Source organism: Denticeps clupeoides, chromosome 1, assembly GCF_900700375.1.
Source record: "Denticeps clupeoides chromosome 1, fDenClu1.1, whole genome shotgun sequence".
Taxonomy (NCBI): Eukaryota; Metazoa; Chordata; class Actinopteri; order Clupeiformes; family Denticipitidae; genus Denticeps; species Denticeps clupeoides.
The window spans coordinates 7,657,985-7,681,438 of NC_041707.1; the positions used below are offsets into that span (position 1 = coordinate 7,657,985).

The window sequence follows — 23,454 nt, forward strand, 5'->3', positions numbered from 1 at the left end:
ATATTTATTTATTTTCCAAAGCCACCGGTAGCCGCCGTGTAAGGAGAAAAGAGACGCAGTTTGCCGACCCCTGTTTTAGATAATCAGTGGATTTCTCTTGTCATATGTCTGTTCTTCTTTTGTCAACCCATCTCACACATGAATGAAGGGAGAAAATGTCTATTTGACTTTTACAGTCTGCTGACTAAAAGTCCTCGCTTAAAGAGCACTCCTCGTGCAGTAATTGAAGTGTCAGGATGTGATTGTGTCACGCTGGCAACCCTGCCTTCCTCTCTCTGTGATCGGGCATGAGTGAAATTGTCACAGCTGACACCCATCTTCACCCTACCCTGTAATTAGCAGCCATTAACTGCGGCGGACTCAGGGTGGCCCATAACGAATTCCCAGCCTTCCCGGCGAATGTGTTAAAAGATGAGGGGGACTTCTGATACTCACATGGAGAATGCAATAAAACACGAGTAAAACAGAACACTTGCAACACAGATTGACTTTAGCAAAACTATTTAATAAATGACTTAGCGGCTGAGCTGGTTGAGATTAAGTTATTACGACTGAACACACAGGAATTTATGCCAGTAGAGAACTACACCAGTCACCAGTGTAGAGTCCATGTGGAGCAGCAGCTTTTTGTCACGGTCTGTAAACTGTGGACTGTGTCAGCACTAAAGAAGCCACTTCCATGGTGCTGTGACTGCTTACTTCATGTATATTTATGTATGGTGCAACCAAACAGGCCCATTGTAAATAATGCTCCAGTGGTCCACAGCAGAGTTGGTTGTGTGGAAAAGTCCTACGTATGCAAAAGCCATAAGAACTATTTCAAATCATTCCTGTATTAAATTATTCCATTTCCAGGGTATGTGTTGGTGGTGGAATGTGTCTAGTATTGATGGTTGGTGCTCCAAACATTCTTAAAAAAAAACAGCTGTCCCACTCTGCTCTGGCTGTATGTTTTTTGTCTTAATGACCACTCACAGCATGTGTGTGTGTGTGTGTGTGTATGTGTGCGCGAGCGCTGTGTCTGTTCAGTCAGCCTTGTTGCTGAGGCGATTTATGTCTTAGAGTGACATTCAGCTAGAAAAGCCTATTCAGCCTAGTACTCAGCATTTCTGACTGCTGCATATGGTGGCTATATGGTGGATAGAGCTGATTTTCCAAATTTACTTGCTGAAAGTATTAAGATATATACTGAACTTTTTTAGCAAAAACAGTTTTTCCACCAAAATCTTATTGGTGCCTGTTTGTTCAAAACCAATTAATTTATTAAATTAATTTTCTATACCTAATGCAGTTGGTTTTCCACTCTATTGAATTGTGCTGTCTACAGACCAGTTGTGAAAGCAATCTCAAGGATCTCAGTTTCTCAAGAAGCAACAATTTTGGAAATCAAAAGAATGAAGATGGCTGTTTCAGACGTAGTACTCAAAAAGTGCATTCCTGCCAGACTGCGTGACAGGACACCTGATACAACACTTGAAGCGAGTCTGTTTAACATGCACAAATAGTTACTGTCCCATCCTTCCATTAGCCACCTGTTCTCCTACAAGACGGATGTCCGCTACCCCGATGCAGTGGCGGTGTCATATGATCCCTACAACCGCTGGCTGTCGTGCGTGTACAACGACCACAGTCTTTATGTTTGGGATGTGCGGGACCTACGCAAAGTGGGCAAAGTGAACTCCGCCCTCTACCACTCGTCCTGTGTATGGAGTGTGGAAGTAAGTGTTTCTTGATATGAGTAGCGCCATCTAATTAAAAATCATAGTCCAGTTTATTAGCAACAAGAGGAAAATTATGGGACTAAGTGTCCAGATTAATCACATGCTTTACCTATAATATTACTAATTGATATACAGTACAGGCCACAAGTTTGGACACACCTTCTCATTCAATGTGTTTTCTTTATTTTCACAACCATTTACATTGGTAGATTCTCACTGAAGGCATCAAAACCATGAATGAACACATTTGGACTTATGTACTTAACAAAAAAGGGGAAATAACTGAAAACATGTTTTATATTCTAGTTTCTTCAAAATAGCCGCCCTTTGCTCTGATTACTGCTTTGAACACTCTTGGCATTCTCTCGATGAGCTTCAAGAGGTCGTCACATGAAATGGTTTTCCAACAGTCTTGAAGGAGTTCCCAGAGGTGTTTAGCACTTGTTGGTCCCTTTGCCTTCACTCTGCGGTCCAGCTCACCCCAAACCATCTCGATTGGGTTCAGGTCCGGTGACTGTGGAGGCCAGGTCTCCACTTTTTGTTAAGTACATAACTCCACATGTGTTCATTCATAGTTTTGATGCCTTCAGTGAGAATCTACCAATGTAATTGGTCATGAAAATAAAGAAAACACATTGAATGAGAAGCTGTGTCCAAACTTTTGACCTGTACTTTACATACATTTCAGTCTTAGTAAAACTGTGGATTCATTCTGTGTATTTACTTTGAATCTCCCTTTATCATATAAGATGGTCCTGAATAATATTATTTTCAAAAAATACATGTTACAATATATTATATTTGGCCATCTGAATGTGAGACGTGACCACATCCGATATTCAGATATTGTAAATATAACGTTCTATATATTGTACTGTGCATATTGGATCTTTTTATAACTGCTGCCCTTTATTCCGATTATTTGTTTATTCATTTTCTCTGTTTTTCTGTCATGCATCTTCAGGTTTACCCAGAAGCAAGAGAGGGTGAGAAGATGTGCCTACCCCCAGGATCCTTTCTCAGCTGCTCCTCAGACAACACCATCCGCCTGTGGAACACTGACACCCACAGCACCACCTTCACCCGTAATGTAATCAGCAATGTGAGTCCTCTGCTCTTCTGTCTACTTCCGCCTGTATTCATCTCTGGCCACGAAACAGTGTCAAATGGGTTCAAATGGATGCATAAGGAGAAAACCATGACCTAAGCCAACATGCTTCAATGGTTCACAAATCATTGCTTTTATGCATAAAAGAGCCTCAATGTCAGATGCCTTTAAGAAAGTCCTACAGTGCATATACAATGCAGGTTTTTAGGGGGTTTGCTGTTTTATAGTTTGTTGGTGACTATGTTATTACTGCCAGTTATAGATAATATAGCCGTAGTCATTATTTTTTAATTACGATGTGTATGTAGACTGTATGTTGCAGGATCAAGGCTATTTTCTCCCCTTTAGGACCTGCAGAAGATCATCTATATAGACAGTAGCACCAACACCCTGATGGATCCCGAATGTGCTGCTAGTGGCAACACAGAGAAGTCTGACTCCCAGACATCTGACAATCGCTCAGGCATTAGGACCCTTTGCGTGAGCCCCAACGGGCATCATTTGGCCTCAGGGGACCGAAATGGAACACTGAGGTACAGAACCATGCAAAATCCTCATCTTGTTTTTCCCACATCGCACCTCAGCACTGCTGCTTGAGGTGATCTTTATTAATTGCTCTCTAGGGGACTGCGAAAGCGGTGTGTGTGTGTGATGTGTCAGGCATGAACAGAAAACACAGGTTAAGCAGATAGCTATTTTTTCCACTTTAATGGAGTGTGCACTTTGATGTGTTTAGCTCAGTGAAGAGTGTGAACAAAGTGTTTTTGACTCAGGCCTCTCCCATATATTCCTGTATTTGTGTTGTATGCTTGTTGTATAGTTTCAATTTGGATAATAGATTTTGGTTAGTGCGGTGATGTTAAGAATAAACTGTTGCTTACTTCTGTGTGTATATGTGTGTGTTTCAGGATCCATGATCTAGAGGACATGGAAGAGATTATGAATGTTCAGGCTCATGACTCTGAGATCCTCTGCCTGGAGTACTCCAAACCAGAGACCGGTGAGTGCTATGCATGTGTGTGTAAGTAGGGCTCTGGCATCCCGCAGGATCATCAGTTTAAATAAAGAAGCCCTCTCGTGCATGAGAGATTATTTAACTCCAACGTGTGCTTAACCAAGTTCATATCCTCTTCTGTTCGCCCAACCACTACTCACACTCTTTTTTTTTTTTTTTGCTCTTCTCTAACCCTCGTTTTCAGAAATGTGCTGTTTTTTCACACCTTGCTTCTCAGCAAGGTTTCTCTTTTTGTCAACCCATTCTCACACAGGCTCACGCTTTCTCACCCCTTTATTGTCACTTTTCTCTTCCTCTGGTCTCCCTCCGGTTCTTTCAGCTGCGGGTGAATGCTCATTTGTCTGATTGACAGCTTGAAAATGTGCAAACCTGGTCCACTTATCCAAACAGATGTTATCCTGTGTCTGTTCAGAAAGATATTCAAGAAACTGCATTAAGAATCCTTTTAGGTCTTTACCACACCTGTGGCCAATTTTTTATTTGGCAAGAGGTTGCTCAGCATTTATTTAATGAATTATTTCATTATTAATAATAACCATTAATTTTATTGATTTATTGATGCACTTATTTGCAACCAATATAACCTTTGTATCATGCAGCACATGGGACGCTGTAACACCGTAACAGTACTCATTTACTCCCTACTACACAGACTCATTATGTTAAGCGATAAATCTTTCAACAGACACTGTATCAAAGCATCTTTTTGACATGAGTATTCACGCCGACACACACCATCACACTCTAGACAAATAAACAGCTCATTGGCCAACTCATGTTGTTGGTACAGCAATAATTTAGTCATAATGACTACTTGTGATTTTATTCATTCCGCTTGCCCCGGTCACGGGAGCACGAGAGCCAAGAATAATAACAACGTCTTTTCCTCCAGTCCCGCCGGCAGCATGCATTATCACTTGAGGGAAAGCTCATTTTCTGCCTACACACTCACACATATCTCGTGTTTACTTACATAACCCAGTTCTAGCGCTACAATATGCAACTTGCCTGTGGAATCCTGCTTCCACTCCCTGCTTCCAACTCTGTAATTGCGTAATCTTTCTGCACGTTGGACTGCAGATGACTGTACTTTGTAGCGGCCTGCTGGACACTAGTGTCACTTCACAGTGATTGCTTGTGTGTAGACAATCTAAAAACCTGGAATAGACGAGTGTCTGTCTCTGAATGGGATTTGAGCTGTAATGGCGTCTCTGTGGAACGTTCCTCTAATTGAATTCCATGCAGTTCCAGGGAGGAATATCTGTCTCTCGTGGGTACTGTTTTCAAGATAGTGTCACTGAGCGCTTTTAGTTAAATAGCATTCAGGCGTGTTGCTGCAGTTGCTCCTGGAAGGAAGCTGTGATTTTATTGGATGAAATTTTGCAACCTCCCACACCCCTCTAGTGTGTCTGGTTCCCTGACTCATTCTCTTGTTCATTCACGAAATCTCTCATTATACTCTTTCTCATAGACTCTATGCAATGACTCGTTTCCTCTCTGGGGTTTGGCAAATGTGAGCATCTTGTGATGAATGGGGACGGTGTCCACGCTTGTTCTGATGTGTGTTCTGCACATGGTGTGTGTGTGTGTGTGTGTGTATTATTGACATCCTTATCTTTGTAGGTTTTGAACTGCTGGCCACGTCGAGTCGGGATCGTCTGATCCACGTGTTGGATGCAGAGCAGGAGTACGGCCTTCTGCAGACGTTGGATGAACACTCATCCTCCATTACGGCTGTGCGGTTTGCTGGTGAGCCTCACCAACCAGCTTCTTCTCCCCCTCTTGTAAAACACAACCAGTCTAATTTGCAGTTCTCTCTGCCACATACCAAGAGCCAAATTCAAAATTAATTCATAGATTAATAAATAGGTTAATTATCTAAGTTTGATGGAATTTACAATTAAACAATTAATCCCTACTGACTTGCTCTAAACAAATAGAGAATTAAAAGCGGCCTAAACTTGAGTTCAGAGAAGTTTTTGGTAGTCTTGTGGTCACATGTGTATCAGTGCTTTCATTGTGTTGGTGCTGGAAGATTAGCACTGCCCACACACACATTCTTTTATAATTGTGTTCTTTATACCATGATATCTTATAGATAAGATTTGCAAACATCTGATATAGAAAATGTGATAATGTGTAGCATGTGTGATTTACCTTGGTAAAAAATTTCTCTGCCCTCAGCGAACGAAGGCAAGGTTCGCATGATCAGCTGTGGGGCTGACAAGAGCATATACTTCCGCACAGCACAGAAGGTAAATGCTGTGGGACGCTGTGGAACACTGTGGAAATGCACTTACTGGAGAATAGAACAAGCGTCAGATGTAATCTTCCTAACTCTATTATGCGAGTTACAGAAATAATAACTATACTTATATATAATAAACCTCACTGTTCTTTTCATGTAAACTATCCAATGAAAGAAATGTCGGCTTCATTATAAAACACATTTTCTTCTGTTTCAAAGTTGCTCCACATAATATTGTTATGGTCAGGGTGTCCAGTGTTGATTGTAACGCCACCTTAATCATACAGCTCCTCCCAAAACCCACCCAAACACAGGGGTGGTGTTACACACAAATGCTGCATTGATCCATGTTACAACATGTGCGGGAGATCCTGTAGGGATTTGGGGAAAGCCTGGTTAATGCTCCCATGTTGTGGCCCAGTGCGGATCTCCATTTTAGGCCGCGGAAGGAGTACTGTGTGAGAAGAATATGAAACAGGAGCCCGCCGTGTGTTGCTGTAGTGGTACGCGGCATGCACATTTCAAGAGACTGAATTCTTCACTAGGTTTCATGAGAAAAGCGATACAGCTCAGCGTGAATTGCTTGCCTATGGAGCGATGTTTGTCATTTTGACAGATGTGTGGTTAAACCTGTTTCATCGCAGTCCTGTAATTTAGCACGGTTATCCTCATTCCACAGATTTTTTTAGGTCCTTGACTCAAGACTAGTGCAAAATTGCAGCTTGTAGAGCTATCTATACAGGAGGGGAAAAAAGTGGGGATGTTTCTTTTAACTGTTGATTTTTACTCCAACAAATTTTAACCATGGTTTGTATTTTAGGTATGTAATAAGTCTCCAGGCTCCAATGCAGCATGTGTCTTCAGAAGTAGTTTTGCAGCAATATTAATGCCACACGGCACAAGTTACCACTGACTGATGTGTAATGATTGTTAATCACACATAAATCGCAATAATTATGTGTGTAAGGGATATGTAGCTAAAGAACCACTTGTGTTTTGTGTGTGTATCCCTCTCCGACAGACTGCGGAGGGGACAGTGTTCACACGCACCCATCACATTGTGAAGAAGACCACTCTGTATGATATGGACATTGACCCCATGTGCAAGTACGCAGCAATTGGCTGCCAAGACAGGAGTATCGGGTGGGTTTTTTTTTTTTTTTACATGGGTTGTTCTAGCATTCTTGTTTGACCACATAGTCTGTGTGCATGTTTATGCACGTTGACTGAAGTGTGTGATTAGATGCCTCAGAAGCATCAGCAGTGGATTAGCAATGACTTGATGGGATTACGAGTCAGTGCCCATAATCCTGATACCCCACACGCTGTGGTCCATGTGCTTGTGTGTGTTTCACATTGCACCGAACTGGTGAATTGCAGCGACTGTCCAGGAATCCTGCTCTTATAAACTAAAACCCCATTATCCTCCCTTTTTCCTCCAACCCTCCAATTTATGGCTTTCTGTCGGCAAAGAAATGTGAAAAATGTGTCAGAAAAGTGACTCAGCTGAATGTGAAGGGCTTCCCAGCAGTCAGTGCCGTTTCTAACATAGTATGCAATTAGACCTGAGCTCAAGTATAGGGTGGTCTATATGTAAAACTTAAAAAAGTTCAAAGTACTACATAAGCACAAATACACACAAACATGTACACAGAGAGAGAGAGAGAGAGAGAGAGAGAGACTTGTATAATTGCTTGGTCTTCTTATGACACCCACAAGGACAAAGCTGCCCATGTTAGTAGCGGCCTCTAGTGGACAGCAGGGCACCTACTAACTCGGCACCATGATGGAAGATTAGGCCCTTGTCGCTCTACTAGTGATTAACCATCAGCAGGGGTGAAAAGCCATGGTTCGACAACGCCCAGGCATTAGTTCTGTGTACATTTCAGCTCATGTTTGGGGTACTTGGTGTTGCCTGCAGTGTTCTGTTCCAGGTTTAATCCTGTTTTTTCTTCCGGCAGAATCTTCAATATCAGCAATGGCAAACAGAAGAAGCTCTACAAGGGCTCTCAGAGTGAAGATGGGACTCTTATCAAAGTACATAAGAACCACCGCTCCCATTTACACTGATGCATTTGTACATGTACTCACACATGATTATATCCTGATAGTTCAGATCACAATTTAAAACAACAGCATGCATATACAGTATATTCATCTAAATACAGTAGAAGTTAAAATACCAGATCTTAATCTAATTTCATTGTAAATTTCATATTTATCCACAGGTTCAGTTTGACCCCTCAGGACTCTATGTGGCAACCAGCTGCTCAGACAAGAACATCAGCATCTTCGACTTCTACACGGGAGAATGTGTGGCCACCATGTTCGGTCATTCTGGTAAAGCCTCTTTGGCCAGTTCTACTTTTAGCAGTCTAATGATAAGGCCGTGCAGAGCATTCTCTTGTGTACAGATTAAATACACGTCCGTCCTCACTCAAATATTTGTCTTGATGGTGGCTAGATACACCTTGCATTGAAATGACAATACATGAAACAAGAATTTAATCCCATCTTGTGTTTGCTTAAAGAAATTGTTACCGGCATGAAGTTTACCAATGACTGCAAGCATCTGATCTCAGTCTCAGGAGACAGGTATGCATGCATCTGTATTTTTGCGTCTGTCAGCACCTTGTTTACATCCATTATTAGCCCTGTTTTATGCTGACGATATAATATTACATAATTGTCTGCTAGATATTTCTGAGGAAGCATGTCCTATTTGTTTATTTGTGTGTGTGTGCAGTTGTATATTTGTGTGGCGTTTGAACCCTGAGTTGACCATCAGCATGAGACAGCGCCTCTCTGAGCTCAGAAACATCAACAGACCTATACAGGGACCTCTGCATAAGCCACACCTACTCAGGTATGTTTGCACTTATGCATTATATTTGTTGAGCTGTTACTGCTTTTAGGCTATTTGCTGTATAACTCAAACAGTGAAGCCAGCCGAATGTAAATCATCCACGTCTGCCTTTTCCTCCTGATGGTAATTTGACTCATCAGCAGCAGGAAGGAGGGGCACAATACTACAGCGATCCCTACCATATCGTCAGACAGCGACAAGGATGCGGGGGAAGAGGAGGATGAAGAAAACATGGCCTTTCCACTGACATTGTCTGGCAGCAGCACAGGGGAGGACAATGGTAACAGTAATAATTTCTTTATCATTCATCTTCCTCATGCAGTCCTCTCTATATGTCTGAATACATAAATATTTTTGTTTTTTTTTCCCCCGTCAGGTTCCTTAGTAGAAAAGCACAATGCACTCAATTCCCACAACAGGGATGTGAAAAAGGTATGTCTTACGATTACTGAGTATTGGAACAACAAGGCTGAACAGGCATTCAAATTAATGTTTACTCCTACACCCACACAAGTACATTGTAAGATGTATTAAATTTCCTGTTATTTATATTGCGCTATAGCTTTCTCGTCTCACCACTGCTGTTTTACACATGTGACCTGTTCTGTTGCAGGACGGAAGTTGTCATGGTAACGCAAGTCCAGGTCTGTCTGAGAGCTCAGGTTCAGACTCATCTTCCCGGCCGCGACGGCGCTGGTCCAGGCGGTTGGGCAGCATGGACCTGATGGTGAAGTCCATGCTGGACCTGCGGCAGCTGGAGTCCTTCGCCATGCCCTCCTCACCCACCAAGACCCCCACACATGACACCCTCACTGAGGACACTCTGGGCAGCACCATAAGCCTCCAGCCCATCACTGCATGGGTGAGTGTGAGTTATTTTTACAATACTACCAAACAACATTAGAGCCATTTAAAATGGAAATTCGTGAGTGAGTTTATCATGGATATTAATAAAATGTGTGTATATCCCATAGCCATTGCATTTCAGAATGCAAAAATGATGAAAAGGATTAATGTCTTTTTTACTGTATTAACATCATCCACAGACTACAGGGCAAATATAGTTAATTATTACAATAAACACTCAAATGGCTCAATTTAACTCTCTTAACTACTGCTTGTAAATCACTCTTAATAAGGGCGTCTGGCAAATGCCATCCATGTACATTTAAATGCAGGTGGAGCAGCCAGATGAGAGGACACAGAAGACTCACCCTCGACCCCAGTTCATCAGACTTCCCTCTCAGACTCCAGAGGCCGAGACCATCTTTCCCGACAGCTGTGAAGACCGTGTCAGTCTAGCTGGAAGGTGGGACTGGATTACCAAGTTTGTATCACCAAGGCATTGAGCTAAAGTACCATAATTGACCACTTTATTAGCCACACTTGTATGTTTTTTTCTAGCAGTTTGTATAGCGGCTAGATAAATATTTTTGGGTGGTGGATATTTTCTGTGGCATGGCTCAGACCTGCATGTGTGTATCTGTGTGTCAGTGAGTACCAGGTAAAGGAGCTGGCCGCTGGGGGACTGCTGTGTAAAGGGAAGGGCGTGCCCTGTCCGGACAAGCACAGCCCAGATAGTGCCTGCTCAGTGGACTACAGCAGCAGCAGACTGTCCAGCCCTGAGCAGCAGGGAGAGGGTGAGATGCACAGACATGAAAACCTATACACACAAACAAAGAGACAAAAACCGCTAAACTATGCACGGCCTGCTGAGTGTAAACCAAACTGGTTAACTCTGGCATCAGAGCAGCCATCCTGGAACAGTCTACAGAATTTGAATCACACAAGACACATAAGCACAAATATTACATACAATGTTTTGTGTTCCCTGAAAACAGATGTACAGGGCAAAGAAGCTGACCACCTCTGTTTTCAAGGTCTTTTTAAAAAGGTCTTAAAAAGTCTCAAATTTAAGATTAAAAACCCTGGTTACCCTGGTTTTATTTTTTAGATTCTGAGCCCACAGAGCCACTGAGTGTGGATGGAAATTCCTCAGAGCTGGACATGGAAGATCTGGAAGAAGAAGAGGAGGTCTTGGGGAAGAATGAACACAAGCTCTCAATCCCTCAGACACCAGATCAGGAAGCATTTCTTAAGAAGCACTTTGGAGACTTATCCGAACCTAGTAACTCAGGTAATGTGGTTTAATGTGCACGAAGATCTGATCCTGTGAAGACTAAATATGGAGTGCCCAGGAAAACCTGTTTCTAAAATAAAGAAAAATATGTCTCAAACAGAGTGTATTACGGGTTCAGCCATGATGCTAGAAAGTCTTTCTGTTTTGTTTTTTTGTTTTTTTTTGGGGGGGGGTTCTCAGCAGCAAGCCCCACAAGAGTGGCCCAGAATCCCACAGAGAACATCAGCATGTCAGCCAAGTTCCTCTTCCAGACATCACCAACCAGGTATTGTATCTACAATGTACAATTTTGTATTATGTACACATTTTACAATACACCTAAGCCACAGATACATGTGTTCTTTGTAGACACAGTTTTTTTTTGTCATAAAAAACATTCAGTGGTTTTGTTGATGCATGAAAGTAAAAAATCTGTTTATTAGTGAAATTATCTTGGAATAATTTAATGTTAGTATTTATTTGCTCTGCATTGGTACAAGTTTGTTGAATGGACTGTCTGGAATGGGTTATACAGGAGACTTTAAACCATGTCTTCTGTCCCCTTCTGTCCAAGAACCCCCTTCTCATTTCCCTCAAAGATAAGCACACAGTCTAAGGCTACCAGTGGGCTGGTGCGTCCTCTCGTCTCAGAGGTACGACCCCTCATGGAGGACAGGGTCAACTGTCCTGGCAGGCCAGATGTGGATCCCTCTGCCGAGAAGGTTCCAGCTTTGCGGTCCACACCACAGAAAAAGAAAGTCGTAGCGGTGGACTCGCGTAGGGCGATCGGCCCTGTGGCGAAAGCTGTGGCCGCACAAAGCAACAGCACTGGAATGAGGAAAGCTCAGTCAGCACACAACATCTCGGCAGAAGGTAAGAAGAGAAAGCACATCAACTGCCCATCCAACGGTTTCCCCAGACTTACACTTTTAATAAAAGTAGTAAGAACTATTGCAATCCAGTCTGAAGTGATATAATAATTACTATATAAAAATAGTCTTTTTTTATGCTATAAAGCATTCAGACCCAGACCCAGAGTAAGATCTTTCCTGTTCTGGAAGCGTGTACTGCACATTGGACGCAACTCTCAAGTTTCTGATCTGTTTCTGTTTGTCCCTTTTTCAGTGGAGGTATCTCACTCCGCCTCTCACCCCAAGGAAGTGTCCCCACAGCTGCAGATTGGAGAACGCACCCACCCGTCCACCCCACGCCGCACCCTGCCCACACTACCAGCCACGAGTCCCACCTCTCCGGGACCACGTGATCATGCCGCCGGCAGCATCATCCCCAAATCAGTCAAGCCGCGCTCCTACATGAGTCCCACCACCAGCTCCATGGCCAAGATGTCACGCTCCATATCCATGAATGAAAATCTGAACGTGGGAGAGCCTGGAGATGAGGTTGGCTCTTTAGAAACCAGAAGGTGCTCCATTCTGGAGTCTTCAAATGCTAAAAATGGACCCCCCCCCTAGGCCCTCCACCGCCGTGGTCATGGTTCCATCCAATCCTGTGGTTTCCCCTTCAGCTGTAGTGACCCCACAAGCTGCAATTATCCCCACCATCAACCCTTGTAGTGTGGGTAACTCTTCCACAAAGAACCTTCAAGCCAAACTGATGAGTAGCACCCGTCCTCAGCTCAATCTGGACCTCTCCCGGCCGCTCCCAGACCGGCCGTCTGTGCCCAACATGTCCCCCAATGGAAAGACCCCAAAGCAAGTCAGAGAGGAGCCAACATCCTGCACGTCTCCACCAAATGTGACCCCTGTGCAGAGTTCGAGTCAGACCACCTCCAGCAACATCCAGCTGGTCACAGCACTGCGCAGCGACGCTCAGACTCCTCCCCCTGCTGAAGAGAACCAAGATGCCCCGGCATCCCAAACGGAACAGCAGACAAACGAGAAGATGAGAGAACCCCTCTCACCACAGAGCGGCCGTGCGTGTCTGCTGGCTGGGACCTCTCAGGAAGCAGGTTTGCTCCGCCGCCAACCCTCCTTCATCCTGCCGTGTCTGCCATTGCGTGTCGGCCTGTCAAAGCACTTCTTCACCGCTGGCCTCTGGCCGGCGACGCCTTCCTCCTCATGTTCCACTTCTTCCGTGTGTTCTGCGCCCTGTCCATCCATTAGCCATTACCACCTGAAGGGTGAGGCATGCTTCCCTCTCGCTAATTCTTCACTGTCACAGACTCACTGCTGTTCATTTCTGTTTTTCTTCATGCCATGTGCTTCACTCTCTTAACGTCATCTTCCTTGTCTCATTGTCATTCATTCCCACTTTTCACCTATTTTTTTTGTGTGTGTGTTAGATCCTTCCCTCAGTGTGGACATGTGCAGGATGGTAGCTGGTGAACTGCAGAGCAGCGTTAAAAGGGCATGCCACCTCTACAGGATGGTAAGATATTGAAAGTAAAAGTGAAGTGTTTGTCATTGTGAAACACTGCAGCACAGCACACGGTGACACAACAAAATGTGTCCTATGCTTTTAACCATCACCTTGGTGAGCAGTGGGCAGCCATCACAGGGGCCTGGTGAGCAGCGTGTGGGGACGGTGCTTTGCACAGTGGCATCTTGGTGGATCGGGATTCGAACCGGCAACCTTCTAAGCTGCTTGCTTAACCACTAGGCCACCACTGCCCCTACTGATTACTGAATATATCAAATATTAATAAAACTATAATGACTTCAGTAGCACATTATAATGATATGGTCATTTGTTTATTTGCTGTATAATTAAACCGATCAGTTAATAATAAAACATCACCGAAATGGTTCATGACCACCGTCAAGGTTTCCGGCAGTTTGAACAATAAAGACTGGTCTCGACTCTTCACCTGCATCAGCTGGTCAGTTACTGGTTGTTATAGGAACCCCCATAGCCACTCAGATCCTTTGACAGGTGCCACAGAAACCAGATATTTACTTCATAGGGTTGGTTTTAATGTAGTGGCTTATGGATAAAAGAAAAGTGTTTCTCACAAATGAACGTTCCATCAAAAATTTACCTGTAAATTCTTCTGCCTCCGGTACGGTCCTAGAGGGACACCATACTTTCAAATATATTGCAAATCTTTCATGGATTGGATGTTGTCCATGGCAGTCCCTCTTTTTGACTGTGTGTGTGTGTGTGTGTGTACCTTAGGTAAGCAGCTGTGGCCCAGACTCCTCCCAAGAGCAGCTGGAGATGGCTCAGGTGTTAGCGGAAGCCTTTGAAAGCGTTTGGGTGGAGCTCAACTCCCTTCCCCCGCCCTACAAATCTGCCTCCACACCTGCGGGCCCACTTTGCATTCTGGGTAACCGAACATCAGCAGGCGAGACCTTGGCTCTTCTGGAGCAGTACTCAGAGCTCCTCCTGAGGGCTGTGGAGAAGAGGCTTGACAGCAAACACTGACAGATGCCAACAAACCGAGGACAAGTTTCATGATATGATGTGACGGCGGGCAGCCATTTTTTAAACCACTTTGTCTTTTCATACAGTAATATTATGAAGGATCGTAGGTGAATATAAGCTTTTCCTCAAGAACTTTCCCTTCTTCCTTCTATTGTTCTGGTGTACAGTAAGTTCACTCAGACATAAGTACACTTATTAAAGCGCTCAACAGCACAGATGCCAAGGGCATAACCCTGGTGTGGCTAGACTGCACTATAGAGACGATGACAGACAATGACAAACCTCCCTACCTCCCTACTTCGTGTGCTACTTTAGACAGTTACTCACCCTCACACTCAGTTCTTGTACCCGTTGCCAAATGTGTTCCTGCTCCTTCCGGGACAGAAGTGTTGTTACACTGCATTACGTTCCATGGACCTGGCTGCTTTTTTGATTTTATTGATGAACAGGACAAAAAAAATGAAGGAGACGCTAAGATGGGAGATTTGTTTTTTTTTTTTTTTAAACGTCTTCCATCCTTAAATGTAGTACAAAACTACTGGAACAATTTAAAGAATTCATGGAGGAGGTCCATTTAAAAAAAAAAAAAAAAAAAAAGATATTCCTATAATCCTGGCTGTTACAATGTGAATAACTGTGTGTGTGAATGTGTTTTATTCCAGAAGAACCAGACTTTCCCCCAGTGACTCCAAACCTTCAACAACTTGTCTTAAAAGACATAATTTCTAATTTTTTGTTGTACTGAAGCAGTGGGTTTTTTTATTACTGTACTCTCAGAGACATAAGTAGAACCAGGATGTGTTTCTGTATTTATTGTGATGTAGTAGGTCACAGTGAGAGTGTGGGTAGACCCGGTACATGTTGTGTGAAGTGTCTTTTGTTGATACTGGATGATTGTTGGACAGTGTTTGGTGAGGCCAGAACTGGATTCAGTGTGACCAGAAGCTAATGTTCACAAAAAAGGGTCATGGGGCGAGGTGTTTATAAAAGCCACAGATGTGAAATTCCTCAACTCTTTCTCCAGACTGTACGAAACTGAACATCGCCTGAAAAAGAGGTGCCTTATTTCATAACCAGCGTTAGTAATGCATTTTGATTACATGGTCTCCAATGGGTGCATTTTTATTGGATAAGAGGTCAGTGCACTGCCATAGAAACCCAAGATGACCATTAAAAAAAAAATTCAGACGACACTGAAACAAAACACCACAACCTGACTCAAGTCACATATATTTAGCAAAGGGCCAGACTATTTCTGCTCAGGCTGAACTGTACTATTTCACTCAGATCAAACATGCTTGCAGTCTGTGAATCACGCTCACACACACACACACACACACACACACACACAGTCACGATCGCTTGAGGTCCCATAACTGCTTTTAAGAGCCTGAGTCACTGTAGCCAGTACAATCAAGATAAACACACACGAACCAAATCACATGATGGCTGCACTGACAACACTCCTTATGTGGTATGTAAGTCTCTCTGGTTTCTGGCCTCTGGCACTGTCTCAAGTTGATCTGCTTATGTCTTGTTTTTAACGCAATGTAAAGCACTTTCATTCCTTCAGAATCGTACGCTTGACATTATGCTTTAAGGATGTGTGTCACCTGCTAGGCTTGTGTGTGTGTAGCTTTAGTATTGCGCCAAGTCAACACAGTACTCCCCGTCCTGCTCAGCCAACTGCCACCCGAAGAACCGGTGTGCGGAGATGATTCCTATACGGACACACTCGTGACTAGGACTAACATTTAATACATTGTTAAACCCCGCCCCTCCACCTGCTCATGCATAAATCATTCTGATCAGTTATAAAGGGTTATGGCTTATAGAATATGCATGGGCTACATTGTTTATGGCTACACTAAAAGCAATATTTATATTTCAAAACCTTTTAATATATTTAAATAAAAGGTTCTTGACTGCGTAGAATTCTCAGCACATTGAGTATGTCCATGTGACATAGAATTTCTAAATTCAGGCAGGATTCTACAGCATCTAACCACCAGCATGAGCGAATGCATGAGGTGTGGCGTAACCGGGGGATTCGACTTGTCCAAAGCTCAGCGTATAGTAATGCACGATTGTACATTTGGTTTGGTCAGCATAGAGAACTATACTCTACTCTAGCTGACTAATTTAGATTTTTTTCTACTGTAATAATTGTCTTAAACCACCTGATGGACCAGACAGTTTGCTACTTGAGGCGGATTCTTTTTAGGAATTTAATAACTCCTTTACTGTTTTGCGAGTGTTATCATCATCAGTGTTTATATACTGCATATCCTCAAAAGCTTTCTGAAAAGAAAAAAAAAGGAATAAAAAAAAAAAGTTATTCCCTGATGATGTGGTGCTTTTTTAACAGTGAAGACGCTTACAGTGTTTTTTTTTTTTTTTTCAGCTAAAAACAGGTTTTCATTGAAACACACTTGGACGCCACGTCTGGCTGTGGGTGAAAAGGGGAAATAAGTTCACGCAATGACACAGATGTCCCTTCTGTAGCATATTTCCTCCGTCCAACTTTAAAAATGGCGATCTGGGCCTGAGATCTCTGGTGGATACTGTTAAAAAACAATGAGCCAAAGGGCAGCTCCTGCTGGGAAAAATGTATTCCAGCTACGTCTTACATGAACACTGACCCAGTGGTGAATCAGTGAATCACAAGACCTCACAGCGGCCCCACCGCTCCAGACAGGGATTCCAGCAGCTGGAAATAGTTGAACTTAATGTCATATTCCATGTCATACCAGAAATTCACTGTAGAAACAAAAGACATGGTCAGCTCAAGGATCTCTGCTTCTATGACATGATATAAAGATACGGTGATCCAAGTTGTGTATAATAAATAACAACATAACACACAGTTCAGTCACAGCTCTATTTATATTCTAGGGGGAAAAAATGTTAACCATTATTTTGCACACAGAGAAAAATATGTTTTGCAGATTGCAAGCCATATCTGCACCCTACCTGCGATGCAGCCCTGTGACTGCCGTACATGGTGGAACCAGAGAGAGGGCAGGTACAACATTTCCCCGGCCTTCACAGTGCAGTGCAGGGGCCGGGCCAACCGGTAGGATGGGTACCGATCCAGATCTGGGTTCAGAGGGTCCACTGGGATCCAGGGTACCTTTGGGTGCGGACGGGGAGTTAAACAGGCAAGATCTCCAACCGATATGGCAATACTTCTGATCTCTAGCATCATGAGGTCACCTTCTCAGCATTCTCCTCATCCACTACCTCAAAGCTGCCATCTTCTCTAAAGCTGTACACTGCTGGCTGGTAGAGCTCTGGGCAAAGGACGACCAGTAGCAATTTCTAGAAATATGTCATATTTTAACATAAATACATAGTTTAAGGCTCCATGTTGCAGTTTTTACCATATGGTACGAAGGGCCTGTCAGTCGGGGGGATGAGGATGAACTGCTTCTCCCCGGAGATTACGCAGTACAGGTTCTCATAGTGGTCCTTGTGCACTGCAAAATAAATAAAAGATTGCAAAACCACTCGTAGACTTGCAACACTAATGAGAGTGAACTGCTGTTATTGACTTCTGACCTCTGCTGTTCACAAAGTGAATTACACTAGAACATGACACTAACCACAGTACCATACCATACAATATTTATTTATAAAGCACTTTAATATGACAGGAGCTGACCAAAGTGCTGTACATTAAAATAAAAAACAATATATTTAAATTAAATGACAAGGAACAGGACAGACATGGGCAAAAAGTTCATTAAAAATAATGAATGCAGCAATTTGAATTAAACAAGGGGTAAACTAGGGGACACCCCCATCTATGGAATGACCTACCAATCAGTGTCAAGCGTCGATCACTGTGTTTAAATCTTTTCCACCCTGGCTTTTGAGGTGGTACAGTGTTCTCATGCAGTGTTTTATGTTGCAGTCCTTTCTTAACTCTTTTATTATGTTGTCTTAATTTTTTTCTGTTTTACTCGACCCCTTGTTTAATTAAAATTGCTGCATGTGCTCTCTTATTTGATTCTGTTCTGTTTATTATTTATTTTAAATTTTTTTTACATTTTGTCCATGTCTGTCCTGTTCATTTCGTTTTAATTTTTTATTTTTTTATTTTAAATGTACAGCACTTTGGTCAGCTCCTTTGTTGTGTTAAAGTGCTTTAGAAATAAATATGATAAATATGGTAGATTTAAAAAATATGCTGCACACTGCTGTTTGCTAAGGATACATACATAAGCATATAAACATAAAGTTCTACTTTTCCAAACATAGCGAAAATAGGAATGACAGCACCATGTTGGAAAGACCAAACCCATCATCTGTACAAGATCAGGCTAGGTCAGCGTTAGTCCCGCCCACTTACTTTGATGGGTCAGACAGAAGTAATTAAATGTGCCCAAAATCAACATGTGAAATATTTCAATATAATATCACATTAATTTAGATATTAATGTTTTCATTTATAATCTGTCATTTTAGTAATTCATCATTAATCCATTTAAAATGACATCATATTTTTTAATTATTGATGTATTTATCTATTTAATTTTGGCACTTGTAGTACTCCATATCCTGAGTAATCATCACTTACTTGATGTGACTGCACGTGCTTCTCCGAGCCAGAAATTCACAGCATCAGGCAACTTGCCTAAAAATCACAGAGAACAGGGCCCGTAAACACAGAAGTACCATGCAACAGTTTATTTTAACTGTCTCAACTCAACACGCTACAGATATATATGTACAGTACTTTACATTATATTAAAGTGTCATATCTTCAGTGTTGTCCCAAGGAATTATATAATATATTTACAAAAATGGCACTGTAATGGAGGGCCATGATGATCCTCCTGTGAAGGATAGCAGAGTGGTGATGGTGGCAGGGAAAATAACATGAAGTGTTTGTAGTCCAAACACAGACTCTATTTTATTTTATTATATTTCCAAAAAAAAAAAAAAAACTCAAATATATACACTGAGGAATAAATTATAAATAATAAAAAACAAGTCCTGCCTCTCTCCCTCACTGATCATCTCGATCTTCTCGGAGTGGTAGTATCCTGGTGGGTAACACACTCACCTATGAACCAGAAGACTCAGGTTCAAATCCCACTAACTACCATTGTGTCCCTGAGCAAGACACTTAACCCTAAGTTGCTACAGGGGGGGACTGTCCCTGTAACTACTGATTGCAAGTCGCCATGGATAAGGGTGTCTGATAAATGCCGGAAATGTAAATCCTCCTTACCAAAAACTTGGGTCAGCATTTATAGTCCTGGACCAAACAATTATCTTAACTTTCTAATAGTTCATGATAATAAAATTGCCCACTCATCAATTAATACCCTTTAAAAACATTTCCAAAAGTTATTGACAGAAATTTTGCACAGTTAACACTCCCCCTCTGACCCAACACCATTTGGTTATCCTATATGGCTGTTCACTGGTAACAGGTGACACACATGGTGACAACGAAATGTGTCCTCTGCTTTTAACCATCACCCTTGGTGAGTAGTGGGCAGCCATGATAGGTGCTTTGCACCTTGGTGGATCAGGATTCAAACTGAACTGACTACGGGACCACTTCATTACCCACAAGGCCACCACATAAACAGTCCCTGTTACAGGGCACTCACTGTAACCGTGTGAATATATATTTGATTATTTGAGCTCACCAAGGGCTTCAGTCATCCAGGGGATGTGCGACTCCACGTCACCTGTCAGCTCGGGCAGCTCCTCTATCAGGTTGGAGCACTGCTTCTGCACATAGAACACGGCGGGCTGACCAGCCCCGCCCCTGCCCTCCACCACGTCCAGCAGAGACGAGAAGGCCATGCGCCGCTCCTCGGGCATCACAAACCGATCCCCAAACACGGCATCTGCATAACCATTCGGGGTCACCGCCACGCTTATCTCCTTCGAGCCAACCACCTCCCTGTGGAGGAAAACATGTATTACTGAGAGTTGCAATAAGAAATCCAATATAAAAACAGCGTAATCATTTTGAACAGAGGAGGCCATTTGCCTAAAATATGCGGGGTTCCACTTGGACAAGGCCGGCCAGTGATTGAATGCATTGTGGATGATGCAGGGTTTGTTTGGAGCGACCCACTCTCGGTAGAACTGTACCGGGGATGGGGGCTCATCTAGATACGGTACGGATTCCTGAAGGTAAAGTTCTGAAATGTAAATCACAGAATAACATTAGAATTGGCTTTTCAACATTGACTGCATAGTCCGAGATTGTTGTCCAGAAGGTGAAGCTAAATTTACTATAAACAGCCTAATAATAATCATAACCATAATAATAAATAATAATGCTACATTTTATTTCAGGACACCTTTCTAAAGCACCTACAGAATAAAAAAAAATACCAATTTTAAAAGCAGAACAACAAGCATGATTTGACAACAACAAAAAGGTCTGATCTAGAACGTGCAAATCGAACCCATTTCCCCAGCGTGACTTTTTAAAGACCTAGAACGAGAAATTCCACCCAGTACTAACAAACCCACTTCCCCAGCTTGACTTTTTAAACACCAAGTCTCACTCACCACGTGCTTCTCTGGGGAATTCTCTCAGGAGGTCCTTCACTTTATTAACGCTTCCTCCACGACACGACGCCCCTTCCATTGCTGCTTCATATTAAATGTCGTAAATAAACGAGCAGAAGGTGCGGTAGTAGCGACACTTTAACTTCAGACAGAAGGCATGACAGCTCACGCCCGCGTCCAAGCAGCCATGCCAGGCGAGGACGCAGTTCCGCACATGCGCACTGGCGCTCCGCAGAGCGACGTCTCCCTCTGGTGGCTGGAAACTGTACTGTGCATTTCAAGCAATCGGACCAGTAAGAAAAGTTGTATTTTGGCTAAATGTGTTTCTTAATAATGATAGATAAAATATTTCTACACACACACACACACACATATATATATAGAGAGAAAAAGTACTATTGTATGTACTATTGAATGCACTATATAATACTGTATTGTAGATGTAAATATGCAACTTTCATGGCTTCTTCTCTCCACCTTTTGTATCCAACCATTACCGAACGTCACTTGACGTGCGCGCACCTGGTGCAGCTACGTAAACTGATTGGCACGCGCTGCCAATCAGTCTCTAGTCGGTCAAGGCGATCAGAGAGCTGTCGTGGTGGATCGATTATAGAGCTTCCCTGTGTAAAAAAAAATAAATAAACGAATAAATAAAATAAAAAGTGTTCGAAAGCAATGGACGACGAAGCCTCAGTCGAGCGGTACTTTGATCAGACAATTGCTGTGAGTGTGTTTGCCTCATTTTGTAGGAGACCATAATCTGAGACTGGCCCTGATCTGACGTTTTATCTTCACCAGGATCCTCCAGATTACATTTTTGAGGGGGATTTGGGCTTGCAAGGCCCCTTGCAGCTCCAGGAGCCCTGCTTCCTGTCATCCATCGCTGAGCAGGATAAAGACCTGTCTGAGGACCTGGACCTGAGCTTCCTGCCTGATGAGCTCAATGCTCAGGATGATCTATCAGAGAACGTGGAGACCCAGCAGAGGCTGGACGACAGCGGAGTTTACACTGACACCGCAGGCACACAGCTGACCGATGCCAGTGCCAGCCAGGCTTTGCCCGGAACGTCACAGTTCTGCTCCCTGCCTATGACCCCAATGACACCCATGACTCCCATGACCCCAGTGTCAGAAAGTTCTGGAATCATCCCTCAGTTGCAGTGGGTTAATATGATCACTGTTCATACTGTTAATGTGCTTCACCCGCTTTTTCTGATCAGCTCAAGGGCTTTTTCATTATTCGCAGGAACATCGTCTCAACGGTGAACCTGGCCTGCCCACTGGACCTGAAGGCCATAGCTCTGCAGGCACGAAATGCAGAATACAATCCAAAGGTAATTTTTTTCCCTCCCGCCACTGGAACACAATGATTTCATCGTAAATGCTGAAGTTGGCAGAATTTGTTATGAATGTATTGATGCATTGACTTGTAGAGGTTTGCTGCAGTGATCATGCGAATCAGGGAGCCGAGAACCACTGCACTGATCTTCAGTTCTGGAAAAATGGTCTGCACAGGAGCCAAGAGGTGAGGGTGTCCCACTGCATAGAATTCACATGCGACCTGAAAACAGATTTTTTCCCCCCCTCTTCTTTTCTTCATGTATCTTACATTCAAAACAGTGAAGAGCAGTCTCGTCTAGCTGCCCGCAAGTATGCTCGTGTGGTGCAGAAGTTGGGCTTTCCAGCCAAATTCCTTGACTTTAAGATCCAGAACATGGTGGGAAGCTGTGATGTCTGCTTCCCCATTCGCCTGGAAGGCTTGGTGTTAACTCACCAGCAGTTCAGCAGGTGTGTAGCAGATAAAGTGTGATCTGCTGTGGATATTCTGGGCTATATTCATCTTAAAAACGTCTTATCTTTCTTTGAAGTAATTCTATTTTCTTTTTGTCTTGCAAGCTATGAGCCAGAGCTGTTCCCTGGTTTGATCTACCGCATGGTGAAGCCACGCATTGTGTTGTTAATTTTTGTTTCAGGAAAAGTCGTGCTGACAGGTATGATGTTTTTTGTGAATGTGAGCATTCAGCATAGAAAATAATTTAATCGTTGTATTTTACCCTCTGTGTAGTCACTGTCCGTGTTTGCCGCAGGTGCCAAAGAACGGTCAGAGATCTATGAAGCGTTCGAGAATATCTACCCCATTCTGAAGGGATTCAGGAAACAGTAGCAGCAACTGTGAAATAAAACAATGAGCACTTACCTGAAGCACTGCAAAACGTGCAATGCAAAGTTAGTATCCGGTTGGTGTTTTTGCACTGAATTGTGATATTTATGTGATATTTAGTGTAAATGGAATGCTAATTTATTTCATTTACTGTAATTTTGCGTTGTGCTCATGTCTGGAATTTTTATATATTGATTTAACATAGTAATAAATAATAAATACTTATTTCCAAAATAGATTTGCGTTAATCCCTGTAAGTTTTTGTAGTCATGCTGAAAAAAAA

General features: G+C 42.9%; 3 protein-coding genes across 3 annotated transcripts in view; 2 read left to right on the plus strand and 1 right to left on the minus strand.

Annotated features, from left to right (window-relative positions):
• The window catches only part of mapkbp1 (mitogen-activated protein kinase binding protein 1), a 35,329-nt gene extending 18,522 nt beyond the window's left edge, over nt 1-16,807 (plus strand). Inside the window, 23 exon segments of the mRNA XM_028978172.1 lie at nt 1,529-1,718; nt 2,686-2,823; nt 3,178-3,362; nt 3,738-3,829; nt 5,468-5,593; nt 6,029-6,099; nt 7,114-7,235; nt 8,054-8,129; nt 8,321-8,432; nt 8,624-8,687; nt 8,839-8,958; nt 9,099-9,238; nt 9,335-9,390; nt 9,572-9,820; nt 10,137-10,267; nt 10,453-10,598; nt 10,913-11,095; nt 11,279-11,363; nt 11,652-11,950; nt 12,203-12,525; nt 12,527-13,217; nt 13,380-13,465; nt 14,213-16,807. Coding sequence (XP_028834005.1) covers nt 1,529-1,718; nt 2,686-2,823; nt 3,178-3,362; nt 3,738-3,829; nt 5,468-5,593; nt 6,029-6,099; nt 7,114-7,235; nt 8,054-8,129; nt 8,321-8,432; nt 8,624-8,687; nt 8,839-8,958; nt 9,099-9,238; nt 9,335-9,390; nt 9,572-9,820; nt 10,137-10,267; nt 10,453-10,598; nt 10,913-11,095; nt 11,279-11,363; nt 11,652-11,950; nt 12,203-12,525; nt 12,527-13,217; nt 13,380-13,465; nt 14,213-14,461 — 3,934 coding nt within the window. The 3' untranslated portion in view covers nt 14,462-16,807.
• Nucleotides 16,808-16,846: 39 nt separating this feature from the next.
• Nucleotides 16,847-21,228, minus strand: jmjd7 (jumonji domain containing 7). The gene is made up of 8 exons (XM_028978248.1): nt 21,008-21,228; nt 20,478-20,631; nt 20,128-20,387; nt 19,044-19,100; nt 17,845-17,940; nt 17,678-17,754; nt 17,435-17,594; nt 16,847-17,221 (listed from the first exon to the last, which is right to left on the minus strand). Exons 1-8 carry the CDS (start codon nt 21,084-21,086, stop codon nt 17,133-17,135), a joined length of 972 nt encoding a protein of 323 aa, XP_028834081.1. The 5' UTR covers nt 21,087-21,228; the 3' UTR covers nt 16,847-17,132.
• Nucleotides 21,229-21,685: 457 nt separating this feature from the next.
• Nucleotides 21,686-23,174, plus strand: tbpl2 (TATA box binding protein like 2). Its single transcript, XM_028978259.1, has 7 exons — nt 21,686-21,733; nt 21,809-22,170; nt 22,257-22,344; nt 22,444-22,535; nt 22,631-22,798; nt 22,907-23,001; nt 23,098-23,174. Exons 1-7 carry the CDS (start codon nt 21,686-21,688, stop codon nt 23,172-23,174), a joined length of 930 nt encoding a protein of 309 aa, XP_028834092.1.
• Nucleotides 23,175-23,454: the final 280 nt, after the last annotated feature.